The sequence below is a fragment of the Coregonus clupeaformis genome, chromosome 7, assembly GCF_020615455.1.
Source record: "Coregonus clupeaformis isolate EN_2021a chromosome 7, ASM2061545v1, whole genome shotgun sequence".
Classification (NCBI taxonomy): Eukaryota; Metazoa; Chordata; class Actinopteri; order Salmoniformes; family Salmonidae; genus Coregonus; species Coregonus clupeaformis.
In genome coordinates, this window is record NC_059198.1 from 61,650,967 (window position 1) to 61,670,114 (window position 19,148).

The 19,148-nt window shown below is 43.5% G+C and overlaps 1 protein-coding gene and 1 pseudogene across 2 annotated transcripts in view; both read left to right on the top strand.

Annotated features, from left to right (window-relative positions):
• Positions 1-18,065, top strand: part of LOC123491240 (zinc finger protein 883-like) — a 34,869-nt gene extending 16,804 nt beyond the window's left edge. The window contains exons 1-3 of one of the 2 annotated variants that reach the window (XM_045221451.1): positions 867-1,179; positions 3,200-3,389; positions 16,304-18,065. In XM_045221451.1, the coding sequence (XP_045077386.1) occupies positions 1,135-1,179; positions 3,200-3,389; positions 16,304-17,496 (1,428 nt within the window). In that variant the 5' untranslated portion in view covers positions 867-1,134 and the 3' untranslated portion in view covers positions 17,497-18,065. Of the gene's footprint in view, positions 1-866; positions 1,180-3,199; positions 3,390-16,303 lie in introns of those variants that run through there. The other variant, XM_045221452.1, reaches the window with a different exon arrangement.
• LOC123491242 lies at positions 3,689-4,606 on the top strand (annotated as a pseudogene).
• Positions 18,066-19,148: the final 1,083 nt, after the last annotated feature.

Genomic DNA, 19,148 nt, shown 5'->3' on the forward strand with positions numbered 1-19,148 from the left:
TTATTGTTTTTATTGTGTTACTATTTCCTTTTTTATTTAGCAAATATTTGTCTTACGTTTTTAACCCTGCATTGTTGGGAATGGGCTCGTAAGTAAGCAATTCACTCTAAAGTATACACATTTTCTATTTGGCGCATGTGACCAATAAGATTTGATTTGAGTAGTAGAGGGCTATGTGAGGCTCCTGAGAGGATCCCTGTGAGTAGGCCGAGGCCAATCGAGAGTGATTGGAATAATATGTGATGTGCTTCAGTAAGGTTGGTTTCTTAGTGTTCATAGCCATGGTTATCAACTGTACCACAGAAATTGAATTTAAGTCACAGAAAATATGTTGTGGTGGCAACTGCAAAGTAAACATAGTGGGCAGAACAAGCAAGATGTGGACAGAGCCTAGCACGAGCTAACGACAGTCTATTGGCTCGTTCTAGCATGTATTTGCATATTTACGTTAGGGAACGCCTACTCTGAAATGAGCGCGTGCAAGAACTAAATTCGCCCTTGCACTCCTAAACAACGCACGTTTTTGAAACTTTGGTAAATGGTAAAGTCTACAAAACGTAGTCCTCTCTGTTTGTAACATATTCTAGTTTTGGAAACAGAAACCTGTATTGAGATCAAATATTCCATCGATGAAAAAAATTGCAAAATGTAGGCCAAAATCCTTTTCGCTCCATCTTCTCCCACTTCCAGCCACTAGGCTTCCGCTCACCACCATATTTGGTAGTGAGTGGGAACGCCAACCGGATGCTTCACATTTATACCTCCAGTGAAATATCTTTCTCATGGTTCAGTCTGTGGCTGGACTCTCGAAGAGAACTCTGTTCCAAGTGTCTGTCAGGTAGACGATAACAGAGAACAGGATTCTTGGTGAATAGGGTGTTGTTGAATGTTTTCTTTACTTGACTTTTATAGATCAGGTAAAATCTTACCCAGGATCTTACTGAAGTAAGATTAGCCTACATGAGACGTTTGTCACAATTTGAATCAAGTTGTGATATTTAAATAGACGTTTGATTGCTCTGGTCTAGCTGTTTCAGTATAGACTTGAGACTCTGGAATTGTCTCCGGCAACTCCATAATAATTATCTGAACGCTGTGACGAACAACGTAACTATAGCGTACACATTTCTTGTCATGGAAAGAAACGTTGAAGATAGAATAGCTTCCACATTGGATCGGGTAAGTTTGGTTGCCTTCTGTTAACAATATAGGCCTACTGTGGTCAGTGTGGTGTACAAAATGGCTAGGCCTAGTTTTCATGTTTGATCGTCCACATCCATGCGTTCCATTTGAACAGCTAGACAGTGGTGGAAAATACTCAAATGTCATACTTGAGTAAAGATATCTTATTACAAATGACTCGAGTAAAAGTGAAAGTCACCCAGTAAAATACTACTTGAGTAAAAGTATTTGGTTTTAAATATACTTAAGTATCAAAAGTAAATGTAATTGGATAAATATACTTACATTACGATACATTCCACATATATTAAGCAAACCAGATGGTACGATATCCTTTTTTATTTAATTTACTGATAGCCAGGGGCACACTCCAACACTCAGACATAATTTACTTACAAAGCATTTGTGTTTAGTGAGTCCGCCAGATCAAAGGCAGGGATGACCAGGGATGTTCTCTTGATAAGTGTGTGAATTGGGCTATTTTCCTGTGCTGCTAATCATTCGAAATTTAACAAGTGCTTTTGGGAGTCATGGAAAATGTATGGAGTAAAAAGTACATTATTTTCTTTAGAAATTGTCAAAAATGTAAAGTTGAGCAACCACTTGTTTATAGGAAACCATGCACAAAATGAATTGTGACCAAATGTGTAGGAAGAGGTCATGATTTTATGGTTATCACTAGTTGCCAAAGTCAAAATTGGCTATATCGTAAAAATTCCTGGAAAATGTAGAGAGAATACTATATTTCCCTTAAGTAGGGATGCTGAATGTAAAAGATTGCTAAACTTACCCCACTCACCCCTACTTTAAAGTAGTCCTCCAGCGATTTTGTTTTTTAAATGTTATTGTTGAAAAGCAGTATCCCAAGTATAAATACTGTAAAGTACACACTTTACTGATGTCATCGGCCTCCCCCTTGCTTGAGGAACAATAGAGGAGCAATAGAGAACAAAAGAGGAAAGCCACCCACCCCACTTGTGCTACCTGGACCACCTATTGAGATGTGCCTTTTGTTAAGTCAGGTGTTAAATGAGGTGAAAGGGAGACAGGAGTGGCACTTTAAGTATTTTACACCACTTCAGCTAGACAAAAGATACCAGGCTATATCACAACCAGCTGTGATCGGGAGACCTATAGGGCGGCGCACAATTGGCCCAGTGTCATCCGGGTTAGGGGAGGGTTTGGCCGGGGTAGGCCGTCGTTGTAAATAAGAATTTGTTCTTAACTGACTTGCCTAGTTTAATAAAGGTTAAATACATTTTTTTGTAAAGAATCCAAACTAGTCCATGTTATTACCTCATATTCCAGCAATAATGCCTTGCGTTACTACGCCTGGGAAGAAAACAGTTCAATTTGCTCAACTTGCCATTGGCTCAACTTACCCAAGGCAAACATTTGTAATATATTAGCCCACACAGCTACAAGGATGCACTTTCAAGCTAGGTTTAGGACCTCATATTGAAGCTTATAGAGACCCCAACTAATGTATAGAACAATCTTAAAAGTATCGACTTTAGTTAAGATACAAGCACCATAAAACCTCTAATACAAATTCAGTTGTGAAAATCTGTTTTTTGGACCTAACTTGCTTACCACTTTTTTAATGTGGTTTCTTCCTTCACAGACTCCATGAAATGATGACCGCTTCCTAAATATTTTGTGAAATTATTAATTTTGTGTATGGTTTCCCAGAAACAAGGCTGGCTCAACATACCCCACTCTCCCCTACAGTAATATAGATAAAAACATGCCATTATTTCCAAAGTTATTATAGTACACATACATTTATTTGTAGGCCTACCATAGTACGCACCACGGTGCACAATGGTAAACTAGGCTATAGTGGGAAAATGTCTTATGGGACAGTCAATACTACAAACTTCTATAGTAAGTGCCATTAGTTTTTCTCAATTGCATTTTTTGGAACAATGTTGTCCAGAGATTTAGACTAAACACTAAAGTAATCAAACGTTTCTTCTAATGATATTCTATGTATAATACTTCCTGCGGTCACCAGGACAGAGCTAGCCCATCCCCCTCCAACCGCCGGGAGTTCCCGGGTCGCAACTCTCCCGGTAGCGCCTTACTGCTGGATCTGAAGAGGGTGTCTGTGCTACTGGTCGACTGCAGGAAAACACCAGGGCAGACTGGAACTGTGAGAGGACGACACGAGGAGGAGGGAGAAGATGGAGATTTGATTTCATCAAGTAAGAACAATGTTGATAATACGAACAAAGGAGAATCACATTTAAAAAAATAACTTTCATCGGAAATTTGACAAACAAGAACAACATTGCCCCTCTCGCGGAGGTGGTTCAAACAGATTATCGAACGGGGCTTCGCAGGACCACTGGTGTCATTTCGATACCTCGACGCTAGCTGGCTAGCGACGAGGCACTGGGCGACGGATAAACAAGGCACATTAGAAGTGTTTTCAGACGAATTATTTGGCAATTTTCGTGATATGTTGGGTTTATTTTTGTCAATATTATTTAACTAGCTAGCTAGTGAATAACGCATGAAAAGAAACAAAGTCTGTTCTAGCTCGCTAACATTACATTGTTTCAAGTACATAGCACACGACCAACCAGGACTGTATGTTCACGTTAATGTTCTGATAACGAGCTGGCCAAGTAGGGGAACCGACGGAGTAGTCCCAGAGGATACTATTTTAAACTGATTGGGGTTGCTCGTGATTTTGAGGATATGGCAAGCAGCAGCGGCTCAAAAGCCGAATTCATTGTCGGTGGAAAATACAAACTTGTCAGAAAAATTGGATCTGGATCATTTGGTGACATATACCTGGCGATCAACATCACAAATGGAGAGGAGGTAGCTGTAAAATTGGAATCTCAGAAAGCCAGACACCCACAGTTGTTATATGAAAGCAAGCTGTACAAAATATTACAAGGAGGAGTTGGAATCCCACACATACGGTGGTAAGGCCAAGAAAAGGACTACAATGTCCTAGTGATGGACCTGCTGGGACCCAGTCTGGAAGACCTCTTCAACTTCTGCTCGCGCAGGTTCACAATGAAAACTGTACTAATGCTCGCAGACCAGATGATCAGCAGAATCGAGTATGTGCATACAAAAGACCTTCATTGACAGAGATATCAAGCCAGACAACTTTTTAATGGGTATTGGCCGTCACTGTAACAAGTTGTTCCTCATCGACTTTGGTCTGGCCAAAAAATACCGGGACAACAGGACACGACAGCACACACGACTAAAGGCTGCCACAAAGAAACAGAAGTACGAGAAGATTAGCGAGAGTTCGCCATGTACCTGAACTACTGCCGTGGGCTGCGGTTCGAGGAGGCGCCTGACTACATGTACCTGCGTCAGCTGTTCCGCATTCTCTTCAGGACCTTGAACCACCAGTACGACTACACGTTTGACTGGACGATGCTAAAGCAGAAAGCACGGGGACAGGGGCAACCGGCACAAACCCCCACAGGTTTCTGAGCAGTAAGACAATGAAATGAAGCAGAGCAGAGTGGCCGTAGCAGGATTTGCCTTCCAATCACACCCCGGCATCCAGGATCAAATTCACCAGAACCTGCCAGGCATTGTGGGCAACCCTTTTTTCCTGTTAAATAACTTTCCTTCCATATACTATATACAGTGGGGAAAAAAAGTATTTAGTCAGCCACCAATTGTGCAAGTTCTCCCACTTAAAAAGATGAGAGAGGCCTGTAATTTTCATCATTGGTACACGTCAACTATGACAGACAAAATGAGAAAAAAATTCCAGAAAATCACATTGTAGGATTTTTTATGAATATATTTGCAAATTATGGTGGAAAATAAGTATTTGGTCAATAACAAAAGTTTCTCAATACTTTGTTATATACCCTTCGTTGGCAATGACACAGGTCAAACGTTTTCTGTAAGTCTTCACAAGGTTTTCACACACCATGCAGATCTCCTCTAGAGCAGTGATGTTTTGGGGCTGTCACTGGGCAACACGGACTTTCAACTCCCTCCAAAGATTTTCTATGGGGTTGAGATCTGGAGACTGGCTAGGCCACTCCAGGACCTTGAAATGCTTCTTACGAAGCCACTCCTTCGTTGCCCGGGCGGTGTGTTTGGGATCATTGTCATGCTAAAAGACCCAGCCACGTTTCATCTTCAATGCCCTTGCTGATGGAAGGAGGTTTTCACTCAAAATCTCACGATACATGGCCCCATTCATTCTTTCCTTTACACGGATCAGTCGTCCTGGTCCCTTTGCAGAAAAACAGCCCCAAAGCATGATGTTTCCACCCCCATGCTTCACAGTAGGTATGGTGTTCTTTGGATGCAACTCAACATTCTTTGTCTTCCAAACACGACAAGTTGAGTTTTTACCAAAAAGTTCTATTTTGGTTTCATCTGACCATATGACATTCTCCCAATCCTCTTCTGGATCATCCAAATGCACTCCAGCAAACTTCAGACGGGCCTGGACATGTACTGGCTTAAGCAGGGGGACACGTCTGGCACTGCAGGATTTGAGACCCTGGCGGCGTAGTGCGTTACTGATGGTAGGCTTTGTTACTTTGGTCCCAGCTCTCTGCAGGTCATTCACTAGGTCCCCCCGTGTGGTTCTGGGATTTTTGCTCACCGTTCTTGTGATCATTTTGACCCCACGGGGTGAGATCTTGCGTGGAGCCCCAGATCGAGGGAGATTATCAGTGGTTTTGTATGTCTTCCATTTCCTAATAATTGCTCCCACAGTTGATTTCTTCAAACCAAGCTGCTTACCTATTGCAGATTCAGTCTTCCCAGCCTGGTGCAGGTCTACAATTTTGTTTCTGGTGTCCTTTGACAGCTCTTTGGTCTTGGCCATTGTGGAGTTTGGAGTGTGACTGTTTGAGGTTGTGGACAGGTGTCTTTTATACTGATAACAAGTTCAAACAGGTGCCATTAATACAGGTAACAAGTGGAGGACAGAGGAGCCTCTTAAAGAAGAAGTTACAGGTCTGTGAGAGCCAGAAATCTTGCTTGTTTGTAGGTGACCAAATACTTATTTTCCACCATAATTTGCAAATAAATTCATAAAAAATCCTACAATGTGAATTTTTTCTCAATTTGTCTGTCATAGTTGACGTTTACCTACGATGAAAATTACAGGCCTCTCTCATCTTTTTAAGTGGGAGAACTTGCACAATTGGTGGCTGACTAAATACTTTTTTTCCCCACTGTATGTAATCGCTCTATATAGATAACATGCTCTGCATATATCTATATATTGGTATGTATATACTATATCCACACAGGAAGCAGGCTTGGTATGGAATTTTCCGAAGCTGTATCCTTTGTCCTGTCCCTGAAGATGTTTTGTGTTTCTTTAAAACGGAAAACTAAGAAATGGTTGGCTCACTGCGGATGTAATTGTGCACTTTTCCCTTGATACTTTCTCCCTCTGAGAGCTGCTGTTTGGGTGCCTCCCTCACCTCATGGCTGCCTGTCAGAGCAGCTTGGCCCCCATTCCCTCTGTCACCGAGCGTGGCATGACGACCCAGACACGTCAGTCAGATTGAACATTTGAAACAACCATTATCTCTTCCTTATTCAACTTTTTTCCCCTCATTCTCAAGCAAAATTAAAGATGTAAACTGAAACAGTGTCCTTTATGAATGAATCCTGGGTATTTACTAAGCTAACATTGGATTTATTTTGTTTTCATCAAAAAGGTAATTAAGATTCTGCCTGCTGATATGTGCTAGAAGAGCTTCTAATGTGAAGATGAAAACACTAGGTTTCTCTTTAGAACGCTGCATTAATATTGTACTTGGTATTCTGAAGTCTTGAACAATGAATAAAAAAGATGAACTCCACAAAAGCATATTCATTATAAATTAGGCACGACTTGACTAAACCTGTTTGTAAATTGCTTAGAAAAATTATGCATCAATTAAATTAATGGCCTCAATGTTCTGTTTTTGAGACCGACAAACGTGCTCACTCCACCCGCCCTTCCAGTTATACACTGCTCAAAAAAATAAAGGGAACACTAAAATAACACATCCTAGATCTGAATGAATGAAATAATGTTATGAAATACTTTTTTCTTTACATAGTTGAATGTGCTGACAACAAAATCACACAAACATTATCAATGGAAATCAAATGTATCAACCCATGGAGGTCTGGATTTGGAGTCACCCTCAAAATTAAAGTGGAAAACCACACTACAGGCTCATCCAACTTTGATGTAATGTCCTTAAAACAAGTAAAAATGAGGCTCAGTAGTGTGTGTGGCCTCCACGTGCCTGTATGACCTCCCTACAACGCCTGGGCATGCTCCTGATGAGGTGGCGGATGGTCTCCTGAAGGATCTCCTCCCAGACCTGGACTAAAGAACCCGCCAACTCCTGGACAGTCTGTGGTGCAACGTGGCGTTGGTGGATGGAGCGAGACATAATATCCCAGATGAGCTCAATTGGATTCAGGTCTGGGGAACGGGCGGGCCAGTCCATAGCATCAACGCCTTCTTCTTGCAGGAACTGCTGACACACTCCAGCCACATGAGGTCTAGCATTTTCTTGCATTAGGAGGAACCCAGGGCCAACCGCACCAGCATATGGTCTCACAAGGGGTCTGAGGATCTCATCTCGGTACCTAATGGCAGTCAGGCTACCTCTGGCGAGCACATGGAGGGCTGTGCGGCCCCCCCAAAGAAATGCCACCCCACACCATGACTGACCCACCGCCAAACCGGTCATGCTGGAGGATGTTGCAGGCAGCAGAACGTTCTCTACGGCGTCTCCAGACTCTGTCACGTCTGTCACGTGCTCAGTGTGAACCTGCTTTCATCTGTGAAGAGCACAGGGCGCCAGTGGCGAATTTGCCAATCTTGGTGTTCTCTGGCAAATGCCAAACGTCCTGCACGGTGTTGGGCTTGTAAGCACAACCCCCACCTGTGGACGTCGGGCCCTCATGGAGTCTGTTTCTGACCGTTTTGAGCAGACACATCCACATTTGTGGCCTGCTGGAGGTCATTTTGCAGGGCTCTGGCAGTGCTCCTCCTCCTCCTCCTTGCACAAAAGCGGAGGTAGCAGTCCTGCTGCTGGGTTGTTTCCCTCCTACGGCCTCCTCCACGTCTCCTGATGTACTGGCCTGTCTCCTGGTAGCGCCTCCATGCTCTGGACACTACGCTGACAGACACAGCAAACCTTCTTCCCACAGCTCGCATTGATGTGCCATCCTGGGTGAGCTGCACTACCTGAGCCACTTGTGTGGGTTGTAGACTCCGTCTCATGCTACCACTAGAGTGAAAGCACCGCCAGCATTCAAAAGTGACCAAAACATCAGCCAGGAAGCATAGGAACTGAGAAGTGGTCTGTGGTCACCACCTGCAAAACCAGTCCTTTATTGGGGGTGTCTTGCTAATTGCCTATAATTTCCACCTGTTGTCTATTCCATTTGCACAACAGCATGTGAAATTTATTGTCAATCAGTGTTGCTTCCTAAGTGAACAGTTTGATTTCACAGAAGTGTGATTGACTTGGAGTTACATTGTGTTGTTTAAGTGTTCCCTTTATTTTTTTGAGCAGTGTATATACAGTGGGGGAAAAAAGGATTTAGTCAGCCACCAATTGTGCAAGTTCTCCCACTTAAAAAGATGAGAGGCCTGTAATTTTCATCATAGGTACACGTCAACTATGACAGACAAAAAGAGAAAAAAAAATCCAGAAAATCACATTGTAGGATTTTTAATGAATTTATTTGCAAATTATGGTGGAAAATAAATAAGTATTTGGTCAATAACAAAAGTTTCTCAATACTTTGTTATATAGCCTTTGTTGGCAATGACACAGGTCAAATGTTTTCTGTAAGTCTTCACAAGGTTTTCACACACTGTTGCTTGTATTTTGGCCCATTCCTCCATGCAGATCTCCTCTAGAGCAGAGATGTTTTGGGGCTGTCGCTGGGCAACACAGACTTTCAACTCTCTCCAAAGATTTTCTATGGGGTTGAGATCTGGAGACTGGCTAGGCCACTCCAGGACCTTGAAATGCTTCTTACGAAGCCACTCCTTCGTTGCCCGGGCGGTGTGTTTGGGATCATTGTCATGCTGAAAGACCGAGCCACGTTTCATCTTCAATGCCCTTGCTGATGGAAGGAGGTTTTCACTCAAAATCTCACGATACATGGCCCCATTCATTCTTTCCTTTACACGGATCAGTCGTCCTGGTCCCTTTGCAGAAAAACAGCCCCAAAGCATGATGTTTCCACCCCATGCTCCACAGTAGGTATGGTGTTCTTTGGATGCAACTCAGCATTCTTTGTCCTCCAAACACGACGAGTTGAGTTTTTACCAAAAAGTTATATTTTGGTTTCATCTGACCATATGACATTCTCCCAATCCTCTTCTGGATCATCCAAATGCACTCTAGCAAACTTCAGACGGGCTGGACATGTACTGGCTTAAGCAGGGGGAGACGTCTGGCACTGCAGGATTTGAGTCCCTGGCGGCGTAGTGTGTTACTGATGGTAGGCTTTGTTACTTTGGTCCCAGCTCTCTGCAGGTCATTCACTAGGTCCCCCGTGTGGTTCTGGGATTTTTGCTCACCGTTCTTGTGATCATTTTGACCCCACGGGGTGAGATCTTGCGTGGAGCCCCAGATCGAGGGAGATTATCAGTGGTCTTGTATGTCTTCCATTTCCTAATAATTGCTCCCACAGTTGATTTCTTCAAACCAAGCTGCTTACCTATTGCAGATTCAGTCTTCCCAGCCTGGTGCAGGTCTACAATTTTGTTTCTGGTGTCCTTTGACAGCTCTTTGGTCTTGGCCATAGTGGAGTTTGGAGTGTGACTGTTTGAGGTTGTGGACAGGTGTCTTTTATACTGATAACAAGTTCAAACAGGTGCCATTAATACAGGTAACGAGTGGAGGACAGAGGAGCCTCTTAAAGAAGAAGTTACAGGTCTGTGAGAGCCAGAAATTTTGCTTATTTGTAGGTGACCAAATACGTATTTTCCACCATAATTTGCAAATAAATTCATAAAAAATCCTACAATGTGATTTTCTGGATTTTTTTTTCTAATTTTGTCTGTCATAGTTGACGTGTACCTATGATGAAAAATACAGGCCTCTCATCTTTTTAAGTGGGAGAACTTCCACAATTGGTGGCTGACTAAATACTTTTTTCCCCCACTGTGTGTGTGTATATGTATATATATATATACTTTCAAAAGAAATCAGAACTTTTTTTCAGTTTTATAGAGTTGTCTTTCCCTGTATTGAATTGATCATTTTGGGGAAAGGGTGTTTTTGTTGCTTCTTCCTACGGGGAAGCAGATCCTGTTGTAAAATACTCTGGGACTTTCTCTCTGCAACTACATATTGCTGCTGCTTAGAGTAGCAACCGTTTCCTCATTTTCGTTTTTTTTTATTGCAAAGAAAGTGTTGGAGGGTTTATTTTCTATATACGTTTGAGTCTTGTAATGCAATAACCATTTGGATTTCTGTCAGCCTTTAGTCACAACAGATGCACCCCAGGGGCTGTTTGTCCCCCTTCCCCCACATTATTCTCCCTGACCCAGCATTAGCTATTTTACAGCTGGACATCCTATAAAAGTGTAATTTATTCCCTTTTAGCTTGTCAGAATAAATTCTAATGACTTGTCAGAACCACTGTCCCAGTCTGTAATTTGAAGAACACACAGACTTCTGCCTTAGGCCTGGATGATGATAGCTGTTGGGGGAAAAAACAAGCATTTTATGCTTTCCATTTGCTTGTCTTTACACATTTACCTGTTGACTACCACACAACCCTAGTATTGTGTGCATTTGGAAACTTGAGACATCGGCAGGATTGGGGATAGATAAGGAAATACTTTTGTTCAAAGATATCACACTCAAAGATTGCTTGAGACAAAGGGACACATTTGTGGAAATGGTCTAAAAAGGTATTGCTATCTAGAAAATTCAATTCCTGTGAAATTATATTGTTGGGGTGGTGGGTGGTTGTAGGTGCTTGTGGTGGTGTTTTGAAAAAAAAATCTTCCAGGATTTATATCTGTAAATATTAAAATGGCTTCAAAAAAAAAAAAAAAGTAAGAACAATGTTGTGTGTGGATTAGACTACAATCTGCTTCTCTAACTGTTAACTGATTGATAAACAATATACAGTGAAGGAAAAAAGTATTTGATCCCATGCTGATTTTGTACGTTTGCCCACTGACAAAGAAATTATCAGTCTATAATTTTAATGGTAGGTTTATTTGAACAGTGAGAGACAGAATAACAACAAAAAAATCCAGACAACCGCATGTCAAAAATGTTATAAATTCATTTGCATTTTAATGAGGGAAATAAGTATTTCACCCCCTCTCAATCAGAAAGATTTCTGGCTCCCAGGTGTCTTTTATACAGGTAACAAGCTGAGATTAGGAGCACACTCTTAAAGGGAGTGCTCCTAATCTCAGCTTGTTACCTGTATAAAAGACACCTGTCCACAGAATCAATCAATCAGATTCCAAACTCTCCACCATGGCCAAGACCAAAGAGCTCTCCAAGGATGTAAGGGACAAGATTGTAGACCTACACAAGGCTGGAATGGGCTACAAGACCATCGCCAAGCAGCTTGGTGAGAAGGTGACAACAGTTGGTGCGACTATTCGCAAATGGAAGAAACACAAAATAACTGTAAATCTCCCTCGGCCTGGGGCTCCATGCAAGATCTCACCTCGTGGAGTTGCAATGATCATGAGAACGGTGAGGAATCAGCCCAGAACTACACAGGAGGATCTTGTCAATGATCTCAAGGCAGCTGGGACCATAGTCACCAAGAAAACAATTGGAAACACACTACGTCGTGAAGGACTGAAATCCTGCAGCGCCCACAAGGTCCCCCTGCTCAAGAAAGCACATATACAGGGCCGTCTAAAGTTTGCCAATGAACATCTGAATGATTCAGAGGAGAACTGGGTGAAAGTGTTGTGGTCAGATGAGACCAAAATGGAGCTCTTTGGCATCAACTCAACTCGCTGTGTTTGGCGGAGGAGGAATGCTGCCTATGACCCCAAGAACACCATCCCCACCGTCAAACATGGAGGTGGAAACATTATGCTTTGGGGGAGTTTTTCTGCTAAAGGGACAGGACAACTTCACCGCATCAAAGGGACGATGGACGGGGCCATGTACCGTCAAATCTTGGGTGAGAACCTCCTTCCCTCAGCCAGGGCATTGAAAATGGGTCGTGGATGGGTATTCCAGCATGACAATGACCCAAAACACACGGCCAAGGCAACAAAGGAGTGGCTCAAGAAGAAGCACATTAAGGTCCTGGAGTGGCCTAGCCAGTCTCCAGACCTTAATCCCATAGAAAATCTGTGGAGGGAGCTGAATGTTCGAGTTGCCAAACGTCAGCCTTGAAACCTTAATGACTTGGAGAAGATCTGCAAAGAGGAGTGGAACAAAATCCCTCCTGAGATGTGTGCAAACCTGGTGGCCAACTACAAGAAACATCTGACCTCTGTGATTGCCAACAAGGGTTTTGCCACCAAGTACTAAGTCATGTTTTGCAGAGGGGTCAAATACTTATTTCCCTCATTAAAATGAAAATCAATTTATAACATTTTTGACATGCGTTTTTATGGATTTTGTTGTTGTTATTCTGTCTCTCACTGTTCAAATAAACCTACCATTAAAATTATAGACTGCTCATGTCTTTGTCAGTGGGCAAACGTACAAAATCTGCAGGGGATCAAATACTTTTTTCCCGCACTGTATATACAGGTAACTGCCAAAATAAAGGAAACACCAACATAGTGCCTTAATAGAGCAGAACACCTTAAATGCGCCTTGGTATAGATTTTACAAGTGTCTAACTGTATTGGAGGGATGCGACACCATTCTTCCACGAGAAATTCAATCATTTGGTGTTTTGTTAATGGTGGTGGAAAACGCTGTCTCAGGCGCCGCTCCATAATCTCTCATAAGTGTTCCGTTAGGTTGAGATCTGGTGACTGAGACGGCCATGGCATATGGTTTACGTCATTCCCTTTCAGTCAGGAAACTCGGTCCAACACAGCTGTGGGCAGTTCGAGCGCTAGCGCCCTCTAATGAAGAACATTAGAATCACGCCTGACAAGGCCAATATACACCATTCTTCACCGGAAGCCCCGCCTATCAAGGCACGGAGTCATTCCTTCAATTTTTTCCGCTCTTCACCTCAAGCTGAGCAGAACAATTTCACACATTTCTTCTAAACAAACATTGGAACACAATTTATCAGGCTTTATTCCAACTTAACTGTCCCACTAACTAGGGCATGCTCATCGTTCAGGAAGTTGTGTGTTAAGTTTGTAGCTAGTTTTGTGAAGTTTCCTACCCAAATGTTTGCTAGTTATTCTTCTGCCTTTTTAGCGTGGCTAACTGGTTGTAAGGAAGATGGCTAGGACGAACGAGTCGCTGAAGGCTGTAAGCCAGATTTGAGTTCACAACCTTGCCCCCAATCATGCGGTTTCACCATGTCTCTGAATAATACTCACGAGTTTAGTCTTGTATGTGTCTGCTGGGTGGATGCTCAGGCTGGCCTGGATCGATCCGGCTCGTGTGACCACTGTCGCCAGTTGCGTTTAAGCACTCTAGAGAAACGTGTCGCCTTCCATAGAAGGCTTGGTGGTTCCGAATGTGATTTTCCTCCCCTGGGTGCCTGTATCTCGGCGGAGTCTGAGTTGCGGGATGCAGGGGTGGATCTGGGCTCATGGTGGGATCAGATGGAGCTAGCCTCCCACATGGTGATATAGAGCCAGCTGATATCGCGTTCTCTTTCGGCATCATACAGGGCTCCCGTTCGGATGACGACGTGGTGTCTCTGGCCGGTTCTGGGAGGGGGCCAATACCCCTATACCATCTACACTCACCATTTCTAGCCTCGGCCTGCGCCATCTTCAGATTAGCCTTTACGTTGGTTGCCCTGCCCCCTGGTGAACAATGTATGATCACTGGATGATTCTTTTTAAGTCTGATATTGTGGGTAATGGAGTCGTCAATGACTCAGGTTTTCAATTTGTCCAAGCTAATGGTGAGAGGCTTCGGTGGCTCAGACCCCGTAACGGGTGGAGGAGAGACCTGAGAGGGCTTGGGCTCTGACTCCGACTCATTGTTTAGTGGGGAAAACCGGTTGACAGTTTCTATCGGTTTAGCATGCCGAAAGCCTTTATTTCCAGAAGCCTGGAGAAAATTGTCTGTCTGCGGGGACTGTGCAGGGGGATTGACACTACTACCTGTATTTACTGGTGGCATAGATGGTGTATCATCCTTTCCTACACTTAAATTGCCCTTCCCTAACGATTGCGTCTGAAGCCGCGCTTGCAACTTGGCTATCCTCACCATAAGGCGATAGTTCTCCTGTATATTAAGAGTACAGCGACTGCAATAAGAAGGCATAATGTTACTTCGCTTTTTTGGGGAGTCGGAGGAGGTCCTGCAGATCTATGTCCAGATAAAAAAAGTTGTGTGAGGACAAAACTAAGACCTTGGGAAACTTGTTAAATACAAAGTTTGATTAAATAGTTATTAAGAGTCAAAAGCGAAAAAGTTTGTCAGGTAGGCCAAGTAGCAACAAACAGTACAGCAGTATGGAGACAACGTGGAAGTGCATTGCATTGCATCACCAGAACCTCAAACCTGCTTCGTAGTATACCCCTCAGACTCAGCTGCATTCAGCCAAGCTTATGCTGCATGGGTATTCGCACTTCATGGGTATGGAGGGGGCGGGGCTTGTTGCAATGCCTCCGTTGGATGGGAAGCTAGCTGTCTACCTAGCCTCGTTGGCTAACAAAGGGATGGCTAATTCCAACTCATCCCTCCCTAATAAGTTTGTTGTTATTCAGGGGCGCAGCTTGACAAGGTGTACCAGGGTCAGGGGGTGGCTGCCCAGTCCCTGAACATGGTCACAATGCTGCATATTTACCAGACTGAGCTATTGGCTGACTTGTTCACAGCTCTGGCTGCCGGGGAGCCCCACACAGAGCTCCTAGATGAGATTCGTGCTACGGCCGATTTCACCCTGGATTATGCAAACGGTTTAGGCTACAATTCCTTGTGCGTCCCCAACGTTTTGCGCCGCCATCGCGTTTATGTCCCCTCGGCTAGGTCACCAGTGCCTACCCCTGTTAGGGATGATGGCTTCTAAGATAGCGGTGGTTCCCCTCAGGCTGTTGCTGATGCAACTTCTCCAGTGGGGGGTATTAGGCACTCGCTTGAATGCATCGCGCCACTTCAACCAGTCACTCCGGGTGCCCCGTCATACCTACAGTTCCTGGCTCAGTGAAGGGACCCGCGGCTGTTGTCGCTGGGGAACGCCTATGGGTCAAGTTGTATCCCACAAGGTGATCATGACAACAAGTCCCCCCAGGGGTGGGGTGCATTTTACAAGGGCAGCTCAATTTGGGTGTTGTGGACAGTGTCGCAGAGCGCTCTGCGCATCAATTACCTGGAGCTGTTAACGGTGTACATAGTGCTCAGGCGTTTTCTCCCGTTTTCTCCTGTGGCAACTCCCGTTGCGCAGGGACTTGTCCCAGGCGCACGGTCAGGTCTGGCACCCACGGCCAGAAATGTGGAGTCTCTGGGCTTCTTCCGTGAAAGCTCCAATCTGATGGCGAGGGGTTGACCTTTACCCCCGAACGTTGTTGTTACTATACAGTCCTCAAGGTCACGCTCTACGAGAGCATTGTATGGATATAAGTGGCGAGCGCTTGGGCTTTGGTGCCGAAATTAAGGAGTCGTTTATTTTCAGAGCTCTCTGGTGGACATTTTAATTTTCCTGCAGGAGCTTTTTTGAGCAGGGCCGTTCATTCCCCACCCTGAAGGTGTATGTAGCAGCTATTTCAGCGTGTAAGTGTGCACTCGTGCCCTGTGGATCGGGGCATTGTCATCAACCATAGGTTGAAGGTGAACACTCAGAATGGCTCTGTATTTATTGGCGTTTACCATGCCCTCTAAGGGGTTGAGTGGACATAAACCATGGCAGGAAAAATCACCACAACACCATAAGTGCTGCCAGAACCCTCATTTACTCAACAATTTCCTTTATTTTGGCAGTTTATATTGATGGTAATATTTGTTTATGGACCCATAATTGTAAAACCTATTTATTCAATGTCTTTCCTTCACAGGGGACACCCCTAACCGTCGTTCTCTCAGTGGGAGAGTCTTATCATCTGGGGAGCCTCAACAGCATCATGTTGCTGACGAGGCAAAGAAGAGCCTCTACATATCAGAACAACACAAGAAACACCAGCAGAGACATATAGGGAAGAAACCTCACCACTGCTGCTCTGACTGTGGGAAGAGTTTCACTAGACGGAGTGGCTTCATTATTCACCAGCGGATTCACACCGGAGAGAAACCGTACTGCTGCTCTCAGTGTGGGAAGAGTTTCACCTGTCCAGGAGGTCTTAAATTACACCAAAGAATCCATACAGGAGAGAATCCATACAGATGTTCACAGTGTGGGAAGAGTTTCGCTGCTTCTAACACCTTAAAATCTCATCTGCGAATTCATACAGGGGAGAGGCCTTACCCGTGCCTTGATTGTGGGAAAAGCTTTGTTAATGCAGGAGCCCTAACCATTCACAAGCGTGTACACACTGGAGAGAAGCCTTATAGCTGTGATCAGTGTGGAAAGAGCTTTTCTCTATCAGAAAATCTAACTATACACCGGCGCATACACACTGGAGAGAAACCTTATGTCTGTTATCAGTGTGGGAAGAGCTTCACTCAGTCAGGAGACCTGACTACACACCAGCGAACACACACTGGAGAGAAGCCTTATAGCTGTGATTTGTGTGGGAAGAGCTTTGCTCTAGCTTCGTCCCTGACTAGACACCAGCGAACACACACTGGAGAGAAGCCTTATAGCTGTGATCGGTGTGGGAAAAGCTTTGCTCGAGCTTCCAACCTGACTACACACCAGCGAACACACACTGGAGAGACACCTTACAGCTGTGATCAGTGTGGGAAGAGCTTCAATCAGTCAAGAGATCTGATTACACACCAGCGAACACACACTGGACAGAGGCCTTATAGCTGTGATCAGTGTGGGAAGAGATTTAGTCAATCAGGGAACCTGACTAGACACCAGCGAATACACACTGGACAGAGGCTTTATAGCTGTGATCAGTGTGGGAAGAGTTTTAGTCAATCAGGGAACCTGTCTAGACACCAGCGAACACACACTGGAGAGAAACCTTATGCCTGTCTATGTGGAAAGAGCTTTGTTCATTTAGGGCCAATGAAAAAACACCAGAAAGCACAAACGTGCCGTCTTTCATCTCCCTCCTATCTGGCACCGGTTCCAGATCCCTAAATAAAGGTTCAATAGTAAACATCTAGTGAACAGTAATAGCCATCTCCCATTTTTAAACAGTTGACTTAGTCTGATCACCATGTAACCTGTTTGGAACATAGATGCAGTAAAGAAGTTAATCGAACTCGACCAAAACAATGGAATTGCCATGGAAATGCGTGGGAGAAAGGGCCGTGGGGGAATAGTCCCGAATCTCCTCATTGCCCCCCAGCAAAATTTGCCCACGTTTAGACTATTGTCTGTGTGTATTTCACCCTATATTGAGGTACAAATCGGAGTATAATGCTTGTATGGATGTCAACCCCAACAACAAATGTTAATTTCATCGTCACCAATCAACTGCATTACAGTTAAAAACCACCACTGATGTCTGTATGCTAGCTATGTGGGAGTTAGCATTTAGAAGGCACTTCTCAACCTGAAAAGGGGACTACTTTTAAATGTTATCCTTCAAAAACAGCCAAATATATCCAAATCGGACTTAAGTAACCACATTGCGGGCCTGTTACAATACATTCAGTGCATTCGGAAAGTATTCAGACCCCTTTACTTTTTCCACATTTTGTTACGTTGCAACCTTATTCTAAAACACACAATACCACATAATGACGAAGCGAAAATAGGTTTAGAAATGTTTGCAAATTTATTACAAATAAACAACCGATGCCTTATTTACATACAGGGCCTTCGGAAAGTATTCAGACCCATTGACTTTTCCCACATTTTGTTACGTTACAGCCTTATTCTAAAATTGATTAAATAAATACAAAATCTCAGCAATCTACACACAATACCCCATAATGACAAAGCGAAAACTGGTTTTTAGACATTTGCAAATGTATAAAAAATAAAAAACTGGAATACCTTATTTACATAAGTATTCAGACCCTTGCAATGAGACTCAAAATTGAGCTCAGGTGCATCCTGGTCCCACATTTTTATGTTATAGCCTTATTCTAAAATTGATTAAATAGAATTTTCCCCTCATCAATCTACACACAATACCCGATAATGACAAAGCAAAAACAGGTTTTTAGAATGTTTTGCAAAGTTATTAAAAATAAAAAATGGAAATATCACATTTACCTACAGTGCCTTTCAGGAAGTATTTCAGACCCCTTGACCTTTTCCACATTTTGTTAGGTTACTGCCTTTTTCTAAAATGTTTAAATCGTTTTTTTTTCCCTCATCAATCTACACACATTACCCCATAATGACAAAGCAAATCATTTTAATTTTTTTAAAGCTAATTTGTGTAAATGTGATATTTCAGTTGTTTATTTTTTAAATAATAATAACATTATCTGGACTCTCTAAGAGAACGTTGTCAGAGAGGAAGAGCCAAAGAGAAAGGACCAACTCGAGAGAAAATCTGTCTGTCTCCCTCCGGCAGGTGGCGTTTGTTCGTTTTTCCCCCACCAAGCAAGGAGTTTTTGTATGGAGGTCAATGAGAGTGTTGAATTTGGCCATCCAAAAAACGAAAGGCTTATTTGCTACGTGAGGTTTATTTGATCTAATAGAAGTTTCTTAACCGGCACTCATAGGACTGCTACAAGCCCTTGGCAGGCCATCTAGCCATGAGCTAATTTGAAAGACAATAGCAAGGAATTTCTCTCATCTCAAATTCGGCCTGCCACCTTCCAGCAAACCAC